At 39.1% G+C, this 23,183-nt stretch overlaps 1 protein-coding gene across 1 annotated transcript in view; it reads right to left on the bottom strand.

Annotated features, from left to right (window-relative positions):
• Nucleotides 1-17,141: 17,141 nt before the first annotated feature.
• PCOLCE2 (procollagen C-endopeptidase enhancer 2) overlaps nucleotides 17,142-23,183 on the bottom strand; it is a 71,345-nt gene continuing 65,303 nt past the window's right edge. The window contains exons 7-9 of the mRNA XM_079923041.1: nucleotides 22,606-22,689; nucleotides 19,930-20,097; nucleotides 17,142-17,715 (exon numbers count right to left, since the gene is read on the bottom strand). Of these exons, the coding sequence (XP_079779167.1) occupies nucleotides 17,585-17,715; nucleotides 19,930-20,097; nucleotides 22,606-22,689 (383 nt within the window). The 3' untranslated portion in view covers nucleotides 17,142-17,584. The remainder of the gene's footprint in view (nucleotides 17,716-19,929; nucleotides 20,098-22,605; nucleotides 22,690-23,183) is intronic.

The raw sequence follows: 23,183 nt of genomic DNA, 5'->3' as shown, positions 1-23,183 counted from the left end.
GAGGGAAGTTTATAGCAATACAATCCTACCTCAAGAAACATCTCAAATAAACAACCTAATCTTACACATAAAGCAATTAGAAGAACAAAAAAAACCCAAAGTTAGCAGAAGGAAAGAAATCATAAAGATCAGATCAGAAATAAATGAAAAAGAAATGAAGGAAATGATAGCTAAGATCAATAAAACTAAAAGCCGGTTCTTTGAGAAGATAAACAAAACTGATAAACCACTAGCCAGACTCATCAAGAAAAGAAGGGAGAAGACCCAAATCAACAGAATTAGAAATGAAAAAGAAGTAACTGACACTGCAGAAATGCAAAGGATCATGAGAGATTACTACAAGCAACTCTATGCCAATAAAACGGACAACCTGGAAGAAATGGACAAATTCTTGGAAAAGCACAACCTTCCGAGACTGAACCAGGAACAAACAGAAAATATAAACAGATCAATCACAAGCACTGAAATTGAAACTGTGATAAAAAGCTTCCAACAAACAAAAGCCCAGGACCAGATGGCTTCACAGGCGAATTCTATCCAACATTTAGAGAAGAGCTAACACCTATCCTTCTCAAATTCTTCCAAAATAGAGCAGAGGGAGGAACACTCCCAAACTCATTCTACGAGGCCACCATCACCCTGATACCAAAACCAGACAAAGATGTCACACAAAAAGAAAACTACAGGCCAATATCACTGATGAACATAGATGTAAAAATTCTCAACAAAATACTAGCAAACAGAATCCAACAGCACATTAAAAGGATCATACACCATGATCAAGTGGGATTTATTCCAGGAATGCAAGGATTCTTTAATATATGCAAATCAATCAATGTGATACACCATATTAACCAACTGAAGGATAAAAACCATATGGTCGTCTCAATAGATGCAGAGAAAGCTTTCGTCAAAATTCAACACCCATTTATGATAAAACCCCTCCAGAAAGCAGGCATAGAGGGAACTCACCTCAACATAATAAAGACCATAGCTGACAAACCCACAGCCAACATCATTCTCAATGGTGAAAAACTGAAACCATTTCCTCTAAAATCAAGAACAAGACAAGGTTGCCCACTCTCACCACTATTATTCAACATAGTTTTGGAAGTTTTAGCCACAGCAATCAGAGAAGAAAAAGAAATAAAAGGAATCCAAATCAGAGAAGAAGAAGTAAAACTGTCACTGTTTGCAGGAGACATGATACTATACATAGAGACTCCTAAAGATGCTACCAGAAAACTACTAGAGCTAATCAATGAATTAGGTAAAGTAGCAAGATACAAAATTAATACACAGAATTCTCTTGCATTCCTATACAATAATAATGAAAAATCTGAAAGAGAAATTAAGGAAGCACTCCCATTTACCATTGCAACAAAAAGAATAAAATACCTAGGAATAAACTTACCTTAGCAGACAAAAGACCTGTATGCAGAAAACTATAGGACACTGATGAAACAAATTAATGATGATACAAACAGATGGGAAGATAATACCATGTTCTTGGATTGGAAGAATCAACATTGTGAAAATGACCATACTACCCAAAGCAATCTACAGATTCAATGCAATCCCTATCAAACTACCAATGACATTTTTCACAGAACTAGAACAAAAAATTTCACAATTTGTATGGAAACGCAAAAGACCCCGAATAGCCAAAGCAATCTTGAGAATGAAAAATGGAGCTGGAGGAATCAGGCTTCGTGACTTCAGACTACAAAGCTACAGTAATCAAGACAGTATGGTACTGGCACAAAAACAGAAATATAGATCAATGGAACAGGATAGAAAGCCCAGAGATAAACCCACACACATGTGGTCACCTTATCTTTGATAAAGGAGGCAAGAATATACAATGGAGAAAAGACAGCCTCTTCAATAAGTGGTGCTGGGAAAACTGGACTGCTACATGTAAAAGAATGAAATTAGAACACTTCCTGACACCAGACACAAAAATAAACTCAAAATGGATTAAAAACCTAAATGTAAGGCCAGACACTCTGAAACTCTTAGAGGAAAACATAGGAAGAACAGTCTTTGACATAAATCACAGCAAGATATGTTTTGATCCACCTCCTAGAGTAATGGAACTAAAAACAAAAATAAACAAATGGGACCTAATGAAACTTAAAAGCTTTTGCACAGCAAAGGAAACCATAAACAAGATGAAAAGACAGCCCTCAGAATGGGAGAAAATATTTGCAAATGAATCAACGGACAAAGGATTAATCTCCATAATTTACAAGCAGCTCATGAAGCTCAATATCAGAAAAAAACAACCCAATCTAAAAATGGGCAGAAGACCTAAATAGACATTTCTCCAAAGAAGATATACAGATTGCCAACAAACACATGAAAGAATGCTCAACATCACTAATCATTAGAGAAATGCAAAGCAAAAGTACAATGAGCTATCACCTCACACCAGTCAGAATGGCCATCATCAAAAAATCTAGAAACAATAAATGCTGGAGAGGGTGTGGAGAAAAGGGAACCCTCTTGCATTGTTGGTGGGAATGTAAACTGATACAGCCACTATGGAGAACAGTATGGAGCTTCCTTTAAAAACTAAAAATAGAACTACCATATGACCCAGCAATCCCACAATGTTCATTGCAGCTCTAATTACAAAAGCCAGGACATGGAAGCAACCTAAGTGTCCATCGACAGATGAATGGGTAAAGAAGATGTGACACATATATACAATGGAATATTACTCAGCCATAAAAAGAAATGAAATTGAGTTATTTGTAGTGGATGGACCTAGAGTCTGTCATACAGAGTGAAGTAAGTCAGAAAGAGAAAAACAAATGCCATATGCTAACATATATATATATATATATATATATATATATATATATATATATATATATATATGATTGAAAGAAAAATAAAGGTTCTGATGAACCTAGGGGCAGGACAGGAATAAAGATGGAGACATAGAGAATGGACTTGCAGACACGGGGAGGGGGAAGGGTAAGCTGGGGGAAGTGAGAGAGTAGCATTGACATATATACACTACCAAATGTAAAATAGATAGCTACTGAGAAGCAGCTGCATCGCATGGGGAGATCAGCTCTGTGCTTTGTGACCACCTAGAGGGGTGGGATAGGGAGGGTGGGAGGGAGACACAAGAGGGAGGGGATATGGGGTTATATGTATATGTATAGCTTATTCACTTTGTTATACAGTAGAAAGTAACACACCAATGTAAAGCAATTATACTGCAATAAAGAAGTTTTAAAAAAAAGATGTATATATATATACCACATGTGTGTATATATACATATATATGTATATATATATATATGTATATATACACATATATACAAATATATTGGAATATTACTCAGCCATAAAAAAGAATGAAATACCACCATTTGCAGCATCATGGATGGACCTAGAGGATGTTATTCTTAATGAAATAAGTCAGAGAAAGACAAACACTATATGATATCACTTATATGTGGAATCTAGAAAAAAAATCTATACACAAAACTCGTAGACATAGAAAACAAACTTATGGTTGCCAAAGGGGAGATGGATGAGGGAGGGACAAATTAGGAGTATGGGATTAACAGATAAAGACTACTATGCATAAAATAAGCAACAAGGATTTACTGTATAGCACAGGGAATTATATTCAATATCTCTTAATAATCTATAATGGAATATAATAAAAAAATACTGAATCACTATGTTGTACACCTGAGGCTAACACAATATTGGAAATCAACAATACCTCAATGAAAAGAAGGAAAGAAAGAAAGAAAGAAAGAAAGAAAAGAAAAAATAACAGTTGAATTTTATGATTTATTACCACTCCAGAAGAAAACAGTGCTTGAATATGCAAGTCAGTAGCCCATTAGTAACATAACACAGTCACGTGAATTATGGTAGTAAATGCCAGGGTGAAGAATTTTGTATTTTTCAAAATTTATGTTAGCAATTCTAGATTCTTTGCTATTTCATATAAATTTTGGAATCTGCCCGTCAATTTCTACCAAAAAATCCTTGTGGTGATTTTGATTGGAATTGCATTGATATTGAAATTTTTCTTTTCCTCGGAAAATACATTTATAAAATAACAAATAGGCCGAGGTTATAGACTGTAGGGAATCTAATTATTCAAAATTACACTAAGAAAATATTAATAGTACGAAGGGCAATGGCTGCTGTGGATTTCACATTTGTAAGTAAATTTGTTAGCTTTCTGGCATCACTGCCCTGTGGGTAAATATGTTGTGTTTCTTGAAGAGATATTTAGAAGAATTGCCAGTGACAGTGTTTCTCTTCATTTGGTCATTTCACACTACTTTTTTCTTTTCCTACTCCCCCTGCCTCCAGTTTGAAATACGTTCTTCAAATATAGAACTCAAAAGTAGGAAAAATTTTATGTGTTAGTTACATGGTTTAAAATAACCATCTTTAAGAGACATGGTTTCTGATGTAAATTAAATTACAGCAGTACAAGAGGCAAAGCAGCATGTTTGGGTAGGAGGTAAATGTATGTTTCAAAAAAGAACAGTTTCAGCCAGATAATGACAGGTTTCTTCATTCCGCTACCAGCAATCTAGACGTTTCTCTCTGTCTCCATTAGTAAGACTATTTGATCAATCCCTTCAGTTTTAGATAAAATTATTCTAAGATAGTAAAACTATCAGGTGCCATTTGAAAAGGGTTTTGAGGAAGAAAATGTACTAGCCACCTCATTAACTCATTCAGAAATTAAATTAATTTGGGAGATGATTCAACTCCATATTTTAAAACTCATTTCCCCCATTTTATATTTCAGTAGAAATAGCAAGCACATTGCTTATTTTAACACAGAGGGTTTTTTCTTTTTTTTTAAGGTACAAAACTAAAAAAAGCATAGGAAGGGGCAGTTCTTTTATTCTCTGTATCCTCAGCTTAAGTATGTTGTTGATATTAAATGACACAAATTTGTTAAATGAAAATTTAGCCATTATCTATTTGTGTAAATATCCTGGAAATGATATCCAGTCAGATACCCTTCTAACAGTTGCAATCTCTAAGTCTTATTCCATCAAATTGGATTGGAAGAAAACTTACATCACCTACTTCAGCTTTCTTATTTCATAGGAAAGAAAACTGACATATTAAGTAATTTGTCCAGGTTGTACAATGACTGACTTGGGATCTTGAGCTCCATTTATTATTTGTGTTGGGAAAGATAGATCCAAACACTTTGGTTTTTTGAATGAATTTCTCACTATAGTTTCATCTTCGTCAGAGAATAGAACTTAAGATGTACAGTCCCTATTTTCTAAATGACTAGTTTATTAAAGACTTTAAGTTTATGACCAAGGTCAGAAGCAGAGACCAGTGAGATGAGCAAGAGACAGAGGGACAGGATGCACAGTGGGGTAGTAAACATAAATAAAAAATCAAGAGTCAGTCTTAGAAAATAAACAAGCCAGACCATGGAGGGACCAAGGGTTTAGAATGGAGAAAGTGGTTAATTTTATTTCTGTGCTACTTTATATTTTGATCAGTTTGGTTATTCAAGAATCTGGAAACAGTTGAAAACCTTTACAGGATCTCAGAAAGAATCCAATTCAACTTTATCATTTTATAGATAAGGAAACTAAGGTTCCCCAATGCTGCACTGTGAAGGAGAATCCAAGTCTTCTCCTCATCATCCAGGAGGCTCTTCATTGTATTATGTTACTATTAATATAAATTTCTTGTTCATGAGATAAATTAATCAGCTTTATATTTTTTTAATTTTTTTTACATTTTTATTGGAGTATAATTGCTTTACAATGGTGTGTTAGTTTCTGCTTTATAACAAAGTGAATCAGTTATACATATACATATGTTCCCATATCTCTTCCCTCTTAGGTCTCCCTCCCTCCCACTCTCTCTATCCCACCCCTCTAGGTGGTCACAAAGCACCGAGCTGATCTCCCTGTGCTATGCGGCTGCTTCCCACTAGCTATCTATTTTACTTTTGGTAGTGTATATATGTCCATGCCACTCTCTCACTTTGTCACAGCTTACACTTCCCCCACCCCAAATCCTCAAGTCCATTCTCTAGTACGTCTGTGTCTTTATTCCTGTCTTACTCCTAGGTTCTTCATGATATTTTTTTCTTAAATTCCATATATATGTGTTAGCATACGGTATTTGTCTTTCTCTTTCTGACTTACTTCACTCTGTATGACAGACTCTAGGTCCATCCACCTCATTACAAATAGCTGAATTTCGTTTCTTTTTATGGCTGAGTAATATTCCATTGTGTATATGTGCCACATCTTCTTTATCCATTCATTCGATGATGGACACTTAGGTTGTTTCCATGTCCTGGCTATTGTAAATGGAGCTGCAATGAACATTTTGGTACATGATCCTTTTTGTGGTACGTGGGCCTCTCACTGTTGTGGCGTCTCCCACTGCGGAGCACAGGCTCCGGACGCGCAGGTTCAGTGGCTATGGCCCACGGGCCCAGCCGCTCCGCAGCACGTGGGAACCTCCCAGACCGGGGCACGAATCCACATCCCCTGCATCAGCAGGCGGACTCTCAACCACTGTGCCACCAGGGAAGCCCCATGACTCTTTTTGAATTATGGTTTTCTTAGGGTATATACCCAGTAGTGGGATTGCTGGGTCATATGGCAGTTCTATTTGTAGTTTTTTAAGGAACCTCCATACTGTTCTCCATAGTGGCTGTACCAATTCACATTCTCACCAGCAGTGCAAGAGTGTTCCGTTTTCTCCACACCCTCTCCAGCATTCATTGTTTCTAGATTTTTTGATGATGGCCATTCTGACTGGTGTTAGATGATATCTCATTTTAGTTTTAATTTGAATTTCTCTAATGATTAATGATGTTGAGCATTCTTTCATGTGTTTGTTGGCAGTCTGTATATCTTCTCTGGAGAAATGTCTATTTAGGTCTTCTGCCCATTTTTGGATCGGGTTGTTTGTTTTTTTGTTATTGAGCTGCATGGGCTGCTTGTAAATTTTGCAGATTAATCCTTTGTCAGTTGCTTCATTTCCAAATACTTTCTCCCATTTTGAGGGCTGTCTTTTGGTCTTGTTTATGGTTTCTTTTGCTGTGCAAAAGCTTTGAAGTTTCATTAGGTCCCTTTTGTTTATTTTTGTTTTTATTTGCATTTCTCTAGGAGGAGGGTCAAAAAGGATTTTGCTGTGATTTATGTCATAGAGTGTTCTGCCTATGTTTTCCTCTAAGAGTTTGATAGTTTCTGGCCTTACATTTAGATCTTTAATCCATTTTGAGCTTATTTTTGTGTATGGTGTTAGGAAGTGATCTAATCTCATACTTTTACATGTACCTGTCCAGTTTTCCCAGCACCACTTATTGAAGAGGCTGTCCTTTCTGCACTGTACATTCCTGCCTCCTTTATCAAAGATAAGGTGACCATATGTGCGTGGGTTTATTTCTGGGCTTTCTATCCTGTTCCATTGATCTATATTTCTGTTTTTGTGCCAGTACCATACTGTCTTGATTACTGTAGCTTTGTAGTATAGTCAGAAGTCAGGGAGCCTGATTCCTCCAGCTCCGTTTTTCATTCTCAAGATTGCTTTGGCTATTCAGGGTCTTTTGTGTTTCCATACAAATTGTGAAACTTTTTGTTCTAGTTCTGTGAAAAATGCCATTGGTAGTTTGATAGGGATTGCATTGAATCTGTAGATTGCTTTGGGTAGTAGAGTCATTTTCACAATGTTGATTCTTCCAATCCAAGAACATGGTATATCTCTCCATCTATTTGTATCATTAATTTAATTTCTTTCATCAGTGTCTTATAATTTTCTGCATACAGGTCTTCTGTCTCCTTAGGTAGGTTTATTCCTAGATACTTTATTCTTTTTGTTGCAGTGGTAAATGGGAGTGTTTTCTTGATTTCACTTTCAGATTTTTCATCATTAGTGTATAGGAATGCAAGAGATTTCTGTGCATTAATTTTGTATCCTGCCACTTTACCAAATTCATTGATTAGCTCTAGTAGTTTTCTGGTAGCATCTTTAGGATTCTCTATGTATAGTATCATGTCATCTGCGAACAGTGACAGCTTTACTTCTTCTTTTCCGATTTGGATTCCTTTTTTTTCCTTTTCTTCTCTGATTGCTATGGCTAAAACTTCCAAAACTATGTTGAATAAGCGTGGTGAGAGTGGGCAATCTTGTCTTGCTCCTGATCTTAGTGGAAATGCTTTCAGTTTTTCACCATTGAGGACGATGCTGGCTGTGGGTTTGTCATATATGGCCTTTATTATGTTGAGGAGAGTTTCCTCTATGCCTACTTTCTGGAGGGTTTTTATCATATATGAGTGTTGAATTTTGACGAAAGCTTTCTCTGCATCTATTGAGATGCCCATATAGTTTTTATCCTTCAGGTGTATCACATTGATTGATTTGTGTATATTGAAAAATCCTTGCATTCCTGGAATAAACCCCACTTGATCATGGTGTATGATCATTTTAATGTGTTGTTGGATTCTGTTTGCTAGTATTTTGTTGAGGATTTTTGCATCTATATTCATCAGTGATATTGGTGTGTAATTTTCTTTTTTTGTAGTATCTTTGTCTGGCTTGGGTATCAGGGTGATGGTAGCCTCGTAGAATGAGTTTGGGAGTGTTCCTCCCTCTGCTATATTTTGGAAGAGTTTGAGAAGGATAGGTGTTAGCTCTTATCTAAATGTTTGAAAGAATTCGCCTGTGAAGCCATCTGGTCCTGGGCTTTTGTTTGTTGGGAGATTTTTAATCACAGTTTCAATTTCAGTGCTTGTGATTGGTCTGTTCATATTTTCTATTTTTTCCTGATTCAGTCTTGGCAGGTTGTGCATTTCTAAGAATTTGTCCATTTCTTCCAGGTTGTCCATTTTATTCGCATAGAGTTGCTTGTAGTATCTCTCATGATCCTTTGTATTTCTGCAGTGTCAGTTGTTACTTCTCCTTTTTCATTTCTAATTCTATTGATTTGAGTCTTCTCCCTTTTTTTCTTGCTGAGTCTGGCTAGTGGTTTATCAATTTTGTTTATCTTCTTACAGAACCAGCTTTTAGTTTCATTGATCTTAGCTATCGTTTCCTTCATTTCTTTTTCCTTTATTTCTGATCTGATCTTTATGATTTCTTTCCTTCTGCTAACTTTGGGGTTTCTTTGTTCTTCTTTCTCTAATTGCTTTAGGTGCAAGGTTAGGTTGTTTATTCGAGATGTTTCTGTTTCTTAGGGTAGGATTGTATTGCTATAAACGTCCCTCTTAGAACTACTTTTGTGGCATCCCATAGGTTTGGGGTCATCGTGACTCCACTGTCATTTGTTTCTAGGTAGTTTTTGATTTCCTCTTTGATTTCTTCAGTGATCACTTCATTATTAAGTAGTGTATTGTTTAGCCTCCATGTGTTTCTATTTTTTTACAGATCTTTTCCTGTTATTGATATCTAGTCTCATAGCATTGTGGTTGGAAAAGATACTTGATACAATTTCAATTTTCTTAAATTTACCAAGGCTTGATTTGTGACCCAAGATATGATCTATCCTGGAGAATGTTCCATGAGCACTAGAGAAAAATGTGTATTCTGTTGTTTTTGGATGGAATGTCCTATAAATATCAATTAAGTCCATCTTGTTTCATGTATCATTTAAAGCTTGTGTTTCCTTATTTATTTTCATTTTGGATGATCTGTCCATTGGTGAAAGTGGGGTGTTAAAGTCCCCAACTATGAATATGTTACTGTCGATTTCCCCTTTTATGGCTGTTAGTATTTGCCTTAAATATTGAGGTGCTCCTATGTTGGGTGCATAAATATTTACAATTGTTTTGTCTTCTTCTTGGATCGATCCCTTCATCATTATGTAGTGTCCTTCTTTGTCTCTTCTAATAGTCTGTATTTTAAAATCTATTTTGTCTGATTTGAGAATTGCTACTCCAGCTTTCTTTTGGTTTCCATTTGCATGGAATATCTTTTTCCATCCCCTCACTTTCAGTCTGTATGTGTCTCTAGGTCTGAAGTGTGTCTCTTGTAGGTAGCATATATATGGGTCTTGCTTTTGTATCCATCCAGCCGATCTGTGTCTTTTGGTGGGAGCATTGAATCCATTTACATTTAAGGTAATTATCGATATGTATATTCCTATTCCCATTTTCTTAATTGTTTTGGGTTTGTTATTATAGGTCTTTTCCTTCTCTTGTGTTTCTTGCCTAGAGAAGATCCTTTAGCATTTGTTGTAAAGCTGGTTTGGTGGTGCTGAACTCTGTCAGCTTTTGCTTGTCTGTAAAGGTTTTAATTTCTCCATCAAATCTGAATGAGATCCTTGCTGGGTAGAGTAATCTTGGTTGTAGGTTTTTCTCCTTCATCACTTTAAATATGTCCTGCCAGTCCCTTCTGGCTTGCAGATTTTCTGCTGAAAGATCAGCTGTTAACCTTATGGGGATTCCTTTGTGTGTTATTTGTTGATGTTCCCTTGCTGATTTTAATATTTTTTCTTTGTATTTAATTTTTGACAGTTTGATTAATATGTGTCTTGGCGTGTTTCTCCTTGGATTTATCATGTATGGGACTCTCTGTGCTTCCTGGAGTTGATTAACTATTTCCTTTCCCATATTAGGGAAGTTTTCAACTATAATCTCTTCAAATATTTTCTCAGACCCTTTCTTTTTCTCTTCTTCTTCTGGAACCCCTGTAATTCGAATGTTGGTGTGTTTAATGTTGTCCCAGAGGTCTCTGAGACTGTCCTCAGTTCTTTTCATTCTTTTTTCTTTATTCTGCTCTGCAGTAGTTATTTCCACTACTTTATCTTCCAGGTCACTTTTCCGTTCTTCTGCCTCAGTTATTCTGCTATTGATCCCTTCTAGAGTATTTTTAATTTCATTTATTGTGTTGTTCATCATTGCTTGTTTCATCTTTAGTTCTTCTAGGTGCTTGTTAAATGTTTCTTGCATTTTCTCTATTCTATTTCCAAGATTTTGGATCATCTTTACTATCATTATTCTGAATTCTTTTACAGGTAGACTGCCTATTTCCTCTTCATTTGTTAGGTCTGGTGGGTTTTTATCTTGCTCCTTCACCTGCTGTGTGTTTTTCTGTCTTCTCATTTTGCTTATCTTACTGTGTTTGGGGTCTCTTTTTTGCAGGCCGCAGTTCGTAGTTCCCATTGTTTTTGGTGTCTGTCCCCAGTGGCTAAAGTTGGTTCAGTGGACTGTGTAGGCTTCCTGGTGGAGGGGACTAGTGCCTGTGTTCTGGTGGATGAGGCTGGATCTTGTCTTTCTGGTGGGCAGGTCCACGTCTGGTGGTGTGTTTTGGGGTGTCTGTGGACTTATTATGATTTTAGGCAGCCTCTCTGCTAATCATGGGGTTGTGTTCCTGTCTTGCTAGTTGTTTGGCATAGGGTGTCCAGCACTGTAGCTTGTTGGTCGTTGAGTGAAGCTGGGTGTTGGTGTTGAGATGGAGATCTCTGGGGGATTTTCGCAGTTTGATATTACTTGGAGCTGGGAGGTCTCTTGTGGACCAGTGTCCTGAAGTTGGCTCTCCCACCTCAGAGGCACAGCACTGACTCCTGGCTGCAGCACCAAGAGCCTTTCATCCACATGGCTCAAAATAAACGTGAGAAAAAGGAGAAAGAAAGAAAAAGGATAAAAGAAAAGAAAATAAAGTAAGGTAAAATAAAATAAAGTTATTAAAATAAAAATAATTAAGAAAAAAAATTTTTTTTAAAGTAAAAAACAAAAAACGGATAGATAGAACCCTAGGAGAAATGGTGAAAGCAAAGCTATACAGACAAAATCTCACACAGAAGCATACACATGCACACTCACAAAAAGAGGAAAAGTGGAAAAAATAATAAATCTTGCTCTCAAAGTCCACCTCCTCAATTTGGTATGATTCGTTGTATATTCAGGTATTCCACAGATGCAGGTACATCAAGGTGATTGTGGAGATTTAATCCGCTGCTTCTGAGGCTGCTGGGAGAGATTTCCCTTTCTCTTCTTTGTTCGCACAGCTCCCGGGGGCTCAGCTTTGGATTTGGCCCCGCCTCTGCGTGTAGGTCGCCAGAGGGTGTCTGTTCTTCACTCATACAGGACAGGGTTAAAGGAGCCGCTGATTCGGCAGCTCTGGCTCACTCAGGCAGGCGGGCGGGCGGGGGGGGGGGGGGGGGGGGGGGGCAGGGCACGGAGTGCGGGACGGTCCTGCAGCGGCAGAGAACAGCGTGATGTTGCACCAGCCTGAGGCGCGCTGTGCGTTCTCCCGGGGAAGTTGTCCCTGGATCCTGGGACCCTGGCAGTGGCAGGCTGCACAGGCTCCCCGGAAGGGAGGTGTGGAGAGTGACCTGTGCTCGCACACAGGCTTCTTGGAGGTGGCAGCAGCAGCCTTAGCGTCTCATGCCCGTCTCTGGGGTCCGCGCTGTTAGCCGCGGCTCGCGCCCGTCTCTGGAGCTCCTTTAAGCAGCCATCTTAATCCCCTCTCCTCGCGCACCAGGAAACAAAGAGGGAAGAAAAAGTCTCTTACCTCTTCGGTAGGTCCGCACTTTTTCCCGGACTCCCTCCTGGCTAGCCGTGGTGCATTAACCCCTTCAGACTGTGTTCACGCCGCCAGTCCTCCCCCTGCGCTCCGACCGAAGCCAGAGCCTCAGCTCCCAGCCCCGCCCGCCCCGGCGGGTGAGCAGACAAGCCTCTCGGACTGGTGAGTGCTGGTTGGCCCTGATCCTCTGTGTGGGAATCTACCCGCTTTGCCCTCCGCACCCCTGTAGCTGCGCTCTCCTCCGCGGCTCCGAAGCTTCCCCGCTCCGCCATCCGCAGTCTCCGCCCGCGAAGGGGCTTCTAGTGTGTGGAAACCCTTCCTCCTTCACGGCTCCCTCCCAGTGGTGCAGGTCCCGTCCCTATTCTTTTGTCTCTGTTTATTCTTTTTGCTTTTGCCCTACCCAGGTACGTGGGGAGTTTCTTGCCTTTTGGGAGGTCTGAGGTCTTCTGCCAGCGTTCAGTAGGTGTTCTGTAGGAATTGTTCCACGTGTAGATGTATTTCTGGTGTATCTGTGGGGAGGAAGGTGATCTCCGCGTCTTACTCTTCCACCCTCTTCCCCCTCACTCTTCCAATCTGATGTGATTCTAATCAGCTTTATAAAGTCGTACATTAAGCTTGTAATTTTTCTTTATAGGTTTCTATACTTCAAAACTCACTGTTTAAAGCAGAAACTAACACACCATTGTAAAGCAATTATACTCCAATACGGATGTTAAAAAAAAACCTCACTGTTTAAATCTAATTTAATGTTGGTATTAGAATGCCACAGGGACATCCTTCAAGCAAAAGATACTGTTTCAAATTTATATCTAATTAAATTTTAGCCTTTTTAAACCTAATTGTTGACTTAGGGAAGAAGCAAATTACAAAAACAAAGTCAGAATTTTACATAATAACTTTAAAATCCCTCAGAAAAACTTCTATGTATGTCCCAGAGCTGCCCCATCTGAATCCCTAATTCTGTACATCCATGTGTACCCCCATAGTTTCTATGTTAAAAAGAGGCTGTTAGCGTGTGAATAATGAGCCTCATGTACTTAACTCAAGATGCTTAATTATAAATTATAAAATGATATTTATATCTTGTTTTGGGCTAGGGCTAAGAGACAAACTTGTGAAACTATTAATTCTAATCACCTGCATGTTGCTTCAGGTTTTCTATTTGGATAATCATATCATCTTTGCATAATAGTCTTGTTTCTTCCTTTCCAATATCATTTTTTCTTTTTCTTAACTTACTACACTGACCAGACCCTCCAGTACAATTTTTAATAGAAATGTGATTTCAAGCATTCCTGTCTTATCACTGATCTTAAAGGAAATGCTTTCAATACTTTACCATTAAATATAAGATTTGCTGCAAGTTTTCTTCTCAACTTAAGGAAGTTCCCTTCTATTCATAGTTTGCTCAGGGTTTATTTTTGTCATGAGTAAATGTTGAATTATGTCAAGTACTTCTGCATTACTAAGATCAAATTATTTTTCTTCTTTAATCTACTGTGAATAGGGCTTAACAGAACCTTTCCCCATTAAAAGATGATCTTTGCTTAACTCTAGCTTAGTTTACCTAGTAATCTGATAATACAGTATGTCAACTATGTTGCTAGACAAACTTGTTTCTGGTAAAAATGATCCCTGATTGGTAAATTGCTTTGGATTGGGAGGAATCCAATCCAGTATAAGCGAACTATAAATACCCAATAGGGGAGCCAGAGCTCTGGGCTTTCCTGAGTGTGTAACTCATAAACAGGTGTGTCATCTATGAGGCGTCTGGGAGCTGGGCTTATGGAGTTGTTACAAGAGATAACTGGCTTCTGTGGAGATGCGACCTTTAAACTGGGGTGTCTACACCCATCTGGCATGAATCTTGTCTCCTGGCATCTGAGACTTTATCTAGGGAGGCAAAGAAAACAGCTCATGGATAGCTGGTATGAACTGCTGCCAGATGGCTGCAAAGACTCCCGGAGAAGAAAGTGTGACATTGTGCCATTAAGCTCTGGTCCCTGTGCTATACAGTATCTTTCTGAGGATATTGGTACCAAGGGAGGCCTGTGATACTGTTAAGTCTGGATGTTTAGCTGCCCCTAAGACTCCCTAGTTGGCATTGCAGTTCTATTAATGCAGTGAAGTGTGATCGTTGATTTTCTAATGTTAAATTAATCAAGTATTCCTGGGATAAACCCAACTTGATTGTCACCTATTTGGTTGGTTTGCTGGATTTTTTGGGATAATATTTAGTTTAGGGTTTTTGCACCTATGTTCAGAAGTAAAATCAGACTAGTGGTTTTAGATCCTGTTGTCTGCTGAAGTTTTGATGTTAAGATTATATTACTCTCATAAAAAGAATTGCTGAGTGTTACTTCTTTGGTTATACTCTGGAATAGTATATGTTAGATTGGCGGTGTTTGTCCCTTAGATGTTGGTAGACCTTCTAAGTAAAACTGTCTGGACCTGGGGTTTTATCTGAAGAAAGTTTTAAAATTAGGATTGAATTTCTGGGCTTCCCTGGTGGCGCAGTCATTGAGAGTCCGCCTGCCGATGCAGGGGACACGGGTTCGTGCCCCGGTCCGGGAAGATCCCACATGCCGCGGAGCAGCTGGGCCCGTGAGCCATGGCCGCTGAGCCTGCGCGTCCGGAGCCTGTGCTCCGCAACGGGAGAGGCCACAACAATGAAAGGCCCGCGTACCGCCAAAAAAAAAAAGGATTGAATTTCTTTAATGATTTTAAGACTATTTAGGTATTCTATTTCCATTTGAGTCCAAGTGATAAGTCCTCACCCCCTGGCCATGAATTTGTCCACTAAGTTTCCAAATCTTCTGACATAAATGGCTCATAATATCCTCATAACTGCTTTTTGAGAGTGCGTTAACATCTGTTGTAAGGTCCCTTTTCATGCCTAAATCATTTTCTTGTCCTTTTTAACGTTTTTTCTTGCTTAATCTTGTCAGTTTTGTCAATTATATGAGTCATTTGAGAGAACCAATTTTTTATTTTGTTAATTGTCTCTATTTATGATTCTATTTTACTCAATTTCTGCTTGTATGTTTATTTCCTCCAATTTTTAGAAGTGTATTCTGTTGTTCTTTTACTAACCTCCATAATTTGTATCAGTCACAAAATATTTTTCACCCTTTCTTTTAGAATATAAACATTTAAGGTTATAAATTGCATTCCACACATTTTAAAATTCAGTGTTTCTATTATTCAGTTTTTAATATTTTCTATTTTCCATGACAGTTTCCTTTTGATCACGAGTTACTTAAAAGTACATTTCTCAATTTCCAACATCAGGGTTTTTTTTCTTATTTTTTTAATTATTGTGTACTTTGTGCTATTAATTTCTAATTATTCATTGTTGCTGGAGAAGGATGTCTGTGCGACACTAGTTCTTTAAATGGGATTTGTTTCATGGTGCAGTAAGTGGTCACGTTGTGAAGTTGTTCCATACTGAGATTAAAAATGAGCTTTTGGGGAATTCCCTGGCGGTCCAGTGGTTAGGACTCTGTGCTCTCACTGACAAGGGCCCAGGTTTGATCCCTGGTCGGGAATTAAGATCCCACAAGCCACGTGGTATGGCCAAAAAAAAAAAAAGAGCTTTTGGTTCTGTTTATGTCCATCAGGTAAATCTAGCTAACTGTGTGGTTCAAATCTATATCTTTTCAGCTCGGTGCTTTGTGACCACATAGAATGGTGGGATAGGGAGGGTGGGAGGGAGAGAGATGCAAGAGGGAAGAGATATGGGGATATATGTATATGCATAGCTGATTCACTTTGTTATAAAGCAGAAACTAACACACCATTGTAAAGCAATTATACTCCAATAAAGATGTTATTAAATAAATATATCTTTTTTTGTTTCTTTTAAATCTGCCAATTACTGTGAGAAGTGTGTTAAAATCTCCCACTATGATGGTGAACTTGTCAATTTCCATTTATACTATGCCAGACTTCGTTATATATTTTGAAGCCTATATTATATTGAAGGATAAAATATTTTAGTGATATATCTTTGCATGTTATTAGCTGCATGCAAATTTTAGAAGTGTTTTATCTCCTTGTAACCCTCTTCATCTTGAGAAATACCTTAAAGTCTATTTTTTTCCCTAATATGAATAAAGCCACTTCAGTCTTGTTTTGGTTAATATTTGCCTGATATATTTATGTTCTTCTATCCTTTTCTTTTCAACTTCTTTGTGTCCTTATGCTTTAGGTGTCTCTTTCAAATAGTATATTGTTGTATTTTGTTTTTCTAATCCAGTCTGATAATCTTTGGCTTTTAACTTTTTAGTCTAGCTATATAAATTGAGCTAGATTGCCTGTTCTGTCTCTTGGGAGATGTGTGCTCTGCACAAGTCACTAAATATACCTGAGCTTCCATTTCTGTCACAAAATGAAGGACCTGAATGAGATTCCTGAGGGACACGATTCTAGCTCTAACATTCTCTGGTTCTGCAGAGAAGAACTATAGTCTGTTTACATTACTGAGTCCATCTAGTCCCTGCGGTTCTTGGAATGTTCTTTTAGCAAAGTATAAACTGATACAAGGACAACCTTATGTGTAAATAGCAGGGAATATTCTTTTTACAGTGTCCCACTTTCTATAAAAGCAAGTCTAATGGCTGTTATATAATCATTTAAAAATATTTTATTAAGCACTGATTTTAAAAATGCAGGAGAAGAATATAACAACTCAGAGCAAATGCTTGAAGGTAAAACAAATATCACTATAAATATTGCACGTATAAAATCTCTTTTTTACATCTTCACACAACTCATTTCTAAAATATCCTTTTACAGAGATGTATAAATAAACTGCTTCCAAACTGTCAACGCTTGATACATTTAGTTTCTTATCACCTCACTAAGTCTGCAGGTTTCCAATCGGCTCTCTTCTGTGCAGGCAACAGAACTTCCATCAGTGACACCGGAGCTCTCCGACCTACATCATGTGAAGAGTAAATCTCTCTGAATGCTCAATATTTCAGGTTATAAATTTTCTTTTCCTACTGAGAAAAAAATAGATCCTTCAAAGGCAGTGACAGAACGCAGCTTAAATGGACACAGTTCACTGTTAACATTGCTTGTTCTTCAAGGCGTCCAGGAGCTTCTGATTCTTGGTCTTGAACATCATGATAAAGCTGTTGGGCATGATCTTGCCTCTCCCATCTTCACCCACTTGGCCCATAATAATGTAGTTTAGACCTAAAAGAGAATATAAGATTAATTTTTTTCTCTCTGTGTGTTGGTTTGAAACAACTTCGACTATAACTCACCTCTAGGTAAATGCTCTGTAAATGGTATAATTAGACATTTATCCTATCTAGGATAAAATCTGGTTTAAGACTCTCATTGGGAAAATAATCTAAATGTAACTGAATAGCATGTTCCAGCTCTGCTAACAGTAGGAATGTGGATGGAATGATTCGATCCGGTCACGTCCAGCTCTGCGGAAGGTCTGACGTATTTACTGAGTGTCTGCTATGAACAATACACTGTTTCTGTGAAAGGCTCTCCTTCCTCAAGGGGCTTCAGATGGCCTCTCCTGGTGTCACAAGGCTTCTGGATCTCCCCAAGTATTTGTCAGCTAATGATCCATCGTCTTCTGTTGTTGTTGTCTTGGACTTTTTATTAACGTCTCCAACATTTATACTATGTAAGTTTTTTGAGGGCATGGTTGGATCATATACTTCTTTCCATTCTTGTAGTCCCTTGCAAAAAGATAAGTCCTAAAAAGTACTTTATTCTGTTATACTGTTTTTTATATATCCGTGTTTCTGGCTAAGGTAGGCCTAGACTGGGGCCCAAGCTGAGCTATGTAGGATTCAGCTCTGAAGATCTATACTGTTTCAGAAAAATGTCATAAAGGAAGTGTGTCTTACCACCCCCTTTATTCTCCCTCTCCCCCGTGTGTCATAAGAGAAATATGTGTTTCTTTTTCTCTTGCATAGGCCTTCCTCTGTGGGCCTACACTGGCATCATAGTGGTCTTGAGCCTGTGAAGGCTTGGTAGGATGAGCAGGTAGATGCCACCGAAAGCCTGGACTGCTAGCATCGAGATTTGACTGTGTCTAGATGTGCATTATTTGCTGTTCCGGGCAGTTCTGGAAAGAAGTGTTACCTTCTACAGAGTCTTTGCTATTCCCTCTAAAGAGTCAACGTGAGGCTGCTCACCTTCCGACTCTTCTCAACAGTCTGAATTCATAGTAAAGCTTTCTTGAAGTGGATAGGCTATATTTCTGTGTGTGTGTGGCAGAGGTTTGGTTTGTTTCACTTGTAGTAGAGGTGTGTAACAAGACTGAGGAAAGGAATGAGCTGATATTGGATACAGAAATCATGGCATAGCACACAGTGGAATGCCAGGCATTATTGCCATGCCGAAAAAGAGATCTATACGTGCTGTTGATGGAAAGCTGTCCACATGTACATCACGTGGGGGAAAAGTTTCAGTAGAACATATGTAGCATGATCCCTCTCTCTACGTGTGTATGTGCAGGCTTGATATGGATAGAACCGTGTGGAAGGAGCTGTTCATTGTGCCTCTGGTGAAAGGGAAAGGGCTTCACTTTTTATTTTATATCCTTCTCTACTTATTTAAACTTTTTAAAAACCATAGAGCAGGGGCTTCCCTGGTGGCGCAGTGGTTGGGAGTCCGCCTGCCGATGCAGGGGACACGGGTTCGTGCCCTGGTCCGGGAGGATCCCACATGCCGCGGAGCAGCTGGGCCCGTGAGCCATGGCCGCTGAGCCTGCGCATCTGGAGCCTGTGCTCCGCAACGGGAGAGGCCACAACAGTGAGAGGCCCGCGTACCGCAAAAACAAAAAAACCCATAGAGCATACATTACTTTTATAAGTTAAAGAACCTGTTTTTAAAAAAAAATCATGTACCTTTGGCTCTGAAGTAGCTTTTCTTTTTCCAAAATTTCTTAATAAACTCATCTCCATCTATGGATTGAATAATCCTATATCTACAAATGAATCCCAAATCTTTCATTCTAGCCCATAGATACCTCTCTCTTCTGAACTCCAGCTCTGAATTTCCTGTTCCTTGATGGATATCTTCCTCTACACACAGTAGTGGCACCTTAAGTGCAATACTTCAAAATCTCTTTCTCCTGATGTGCTCCTTCTCTGTCTGTTCCCTACTGATCCAACTTCAGACGTTTCTTGGACTCATTGATCATTTCCATTATCTCGTCTTCTTCCACAAGTGACCGGAACTGGGATTGGAGCCCAATTCTGGCAGACTCCAAAGGCCCTCCTTCGAAACCACAAGTGGGCAATACATTCGCCCTGACGTTACTTCCCTAGACCAGCCATGGCATGGAAAGATCCATGATTTTCTCAGAGAGGCTCTCCCGTCCCCTTCTCTGCTCCTGAGCTCCCCTGGAAGAAAGACTGAAGTTGTTCTCTGACTCACCTCTCCTGAGGAGTGGGCACTGCTTACAGACCACGACGACCTTGGCACTCATGTTCTTGCCGGCCTGCTGAATTGCCAGATTTCCTTCTTTATAGATGTTGATGATTGAGACCGTGGCATGCAGACTCCCACCTCGAGGGATGGTGGTGATAACAGTCCCGGCCAAGACTGCAAAAGAAAACGTTTTTGAAATAATGGGACAGTGAAGGCAAGTGTTAGCAGAACTGAACGTAATTGTACATTTCTCTAAGTGTCAGATGGGAAACATTTTAATGTAAGAAAGAAGGTCCTAATAGAGCCATTGAATTTGATTCTGTACAGTTGTCACCAAAATTCAGGTCGAACAAAAGGAGTCGTGGAGCTGTTATGTTACCGCAACTGTTAGGCGTTGACACTGAGTAGGAAAACCAAAATATCTGCCGAATTGCAGTCAGTTGCTGAGACGAGGACTCGTTCCAATGTTTTATCCAACGTGTGGATCAGTTACCAAATAAGGGATGGGCTCATGCGCCTCTACCTGTGAATACTCAACAGGACCTTGTACCTTTAGAGGTAACACCATACTAAGAGGCTGCACGATGGGGGTTTGAGCCACGAAGATCTGAGTCCTTGTGTCTGTGTGGGTGAGCGCGTACCTTTCTGTGTCTCCCCCTGGTTCCTCTCTTTAGCTGGCCTCTCTCCTTGAACTTTTTTTTTATAAAACACGTATTTATTAAATGAAGAATCGGTCTTACAAATATCCACTCCCTTAAGCCTTCTCCCAGGCTTCTACAGCAAATGACCAATTGCAGGTGCTGGAGGAAACTAAAGAGAATTAGAAGCAGCAGGTTGGGATGGAGGTGGGGGGAAGGAAGAGGGAAGATGGGGGTCAGAAAATAAAAGCCCCTTTCAAGAAAGAGTATCATAAAAGCAGTGAAGGTAATCAGGGTTAGCAAAAACCAGAATTATTTTTGTTCCTTAGACCAACCCCCCACTTCCTCCCTTATTTGTCTTCTCTCAGTGGATATCAGGTGCTCTCTCCTTGAACTTTGATTCATCCATAGATCCCCATCTCCCTCTAATGATCACTAAATATCTGTGTTTTTCTGGGTCTTTCACATTCTCTTTTTTATCCATCCTGTTTAACGCATGTAACAAGTCAAAGTATAGAACTGAGGTATAGCTTAAGACATTTTCTTGCTTAAAAAAAAAAAAAAACTCTAGCAAAATTCAGTTGCTTTTCATTATGTCACTCTCTCTTTTTACTATGTGACACTCAGAGAAGAGTCCTACTTCTGACCCACAGAAAGAAAGATGCTGTGTTTCTCAAAGGCGCGCTTTTGGCATTCTGGGGGGTGGGGGCAGTGGACATTCCAGGTGAGGCAGGACTTGCATTGAATGACTTTCTGATGAATCCTGTCTCTACCCAGAAAACCAGCAGCACCCGGCAGTTATTGTGACAATCAAAACCTGCCCCTAAAGGGGTGTTACCAATGCTGGTAGGAAACCAATGGGCCACTGGTGATAGTATTGGGTCATTTTGCCATGGAAGTGAGTCACAGTGGAATAGATCGAGCTTTGGACTTGGCTGATATGACCCTTTCAGGATAAAGTGAGAACACACTGCTTATGTGGTGTGCAAAGCTCATAACATCAGAATTCTTCTCATGCCTTACTTTGACTTTCGGTCATGAGTGCTTACTGCAAAACGTCAGTCAGTAGCCGAGTGAAATCAGGGGGCTCTGAGGACAGGAAGGGAGATTTCCTTAAGCACCTCCTACAGAAGACGACACTGGGTGTGGGAGCAATGACACCTCGTGCTACCGGTTTTCATTTTCATGCCATTATTTGAATTTCGGCTGCAAACTCCAGTTAGATTTAGGGCCCTAGATTCTTTAGTGCCTTCATACCTTCTCTGCAACATAGTCCGTCTGGGCTGCAGTTACCACTTGAAGGCATAAGAAAAAGCAAGCAAAGCCTCATCTGGGAGGCCCTTTGTTCTGGGTAACCTATTTAAAGGCTGTACCAACTTTCTTTTCCTGATAAGACTTCTCTTCGATGTTCCTTTTAAACATAACCAACATAATTAAACTTGGGATCTTTTGCTCTTAAGTGGTTTTCACAGAAAGTGCAATTTTTTTTTAATTGGAAAAAACTCTTAGAAATTCTAAGTCATTAGGTAATATCTCCTCAGGTTCCAGTTTATAAGAGTTTCCAAATGGATTTCAGATTTCCAAGTTTGAATTTAGTACTTTGGAAGGACACTACAGAGGAAATACTTGAATTTCTTTGGAGAGAGGCCAGCTTGGACATGTTTCTCATTAACTTCAGTTGAATTACAGATGTGTGAAAAAATACTCAGTGCGTGAAAACTATGTGAGAAAAAAGGGATACAGGTTTTTTCAGGAATACGGAGCCAGCCAGAAGACACAGAGCGGTAGTATCACGTACCAGGAGTCAAATTATTAAGTTTACGTGGAAAATGTATATTTTCTGTACATGAATTTTTCTCAGGTGTGAAATCTAACACTTCAAAAGGCACAAGTCAACATACCCTAGTGTGTAAGAAAATATTTTCTTGGGTAAATGAAGAGTGTAACTGACCCTTTACCATCACATTCACGGCAGTTCCTTTGAGATTAAGCATGCGGTTTCAGGTTTCTGATTAAAGAGGAAAGGCTGGGTTTTATTTCTTACCAAAGTTACTCAAGCAATAATTGCTTTCCAGAGTCCCCGACCGTCTACACTTCTGCTGACACAGGGCCACGGTGGGTTTTAAACCTTCATTCAGAGAAGAAAGACATAAGATTCAGGAAAATGAATTCAAGTATAATTGGTGTTTAGATCTGAATCTACCAATTTAAAATTCCCATATATTTCCCTGAGCCACCAATCTGTCATTGCAATGAAATAATTAAAAAGCATGCAAAGGCAACGCTTCATGCTACCGACTCCTGCTCTAATTTCTTCAGGGTAACTCAATACCCTCTGCGGAGTTTTAAACCTGAGATCAAAGATAACCCAAATTTAGCCCTATTCTCTTCTTCCTTTATATATAACTAATGCTGTAACTAAAAATAGACACAGTCTCATGTGCCCTGCTTAGAAAAACCCAGTACAACAAATATGAACACAGGAGATGTAGGTTAACTCCTCATTTTCCGAAAGGAATCCTGTGGGTCTCCCCCTGAGGGTGGAGGGTACTTTCTTGGTGCACCTGAAATACACATTCGCCCAAATGGGAGCAGTACAGGTTTCTGGGAACACTGCTCCTG

This window comes from Stenella coeruleoalba (genome assembly GCF_951394435.1).
Source record: "Stenella coeruleoalba genome assembly, chromosome: 5".
Taxonomy (NCBI): domain Eukaryota; kingdom Metazoa; phylum Chordata; class Mammalia; order Artiodactyla; family Delphinidae; genus Stenella; species Stenella coeruleoalba.
Note: the sequence above shows the minus strand (reverse complement) of the source record. Positions and strands in the feature narration are given on the sequence as shown.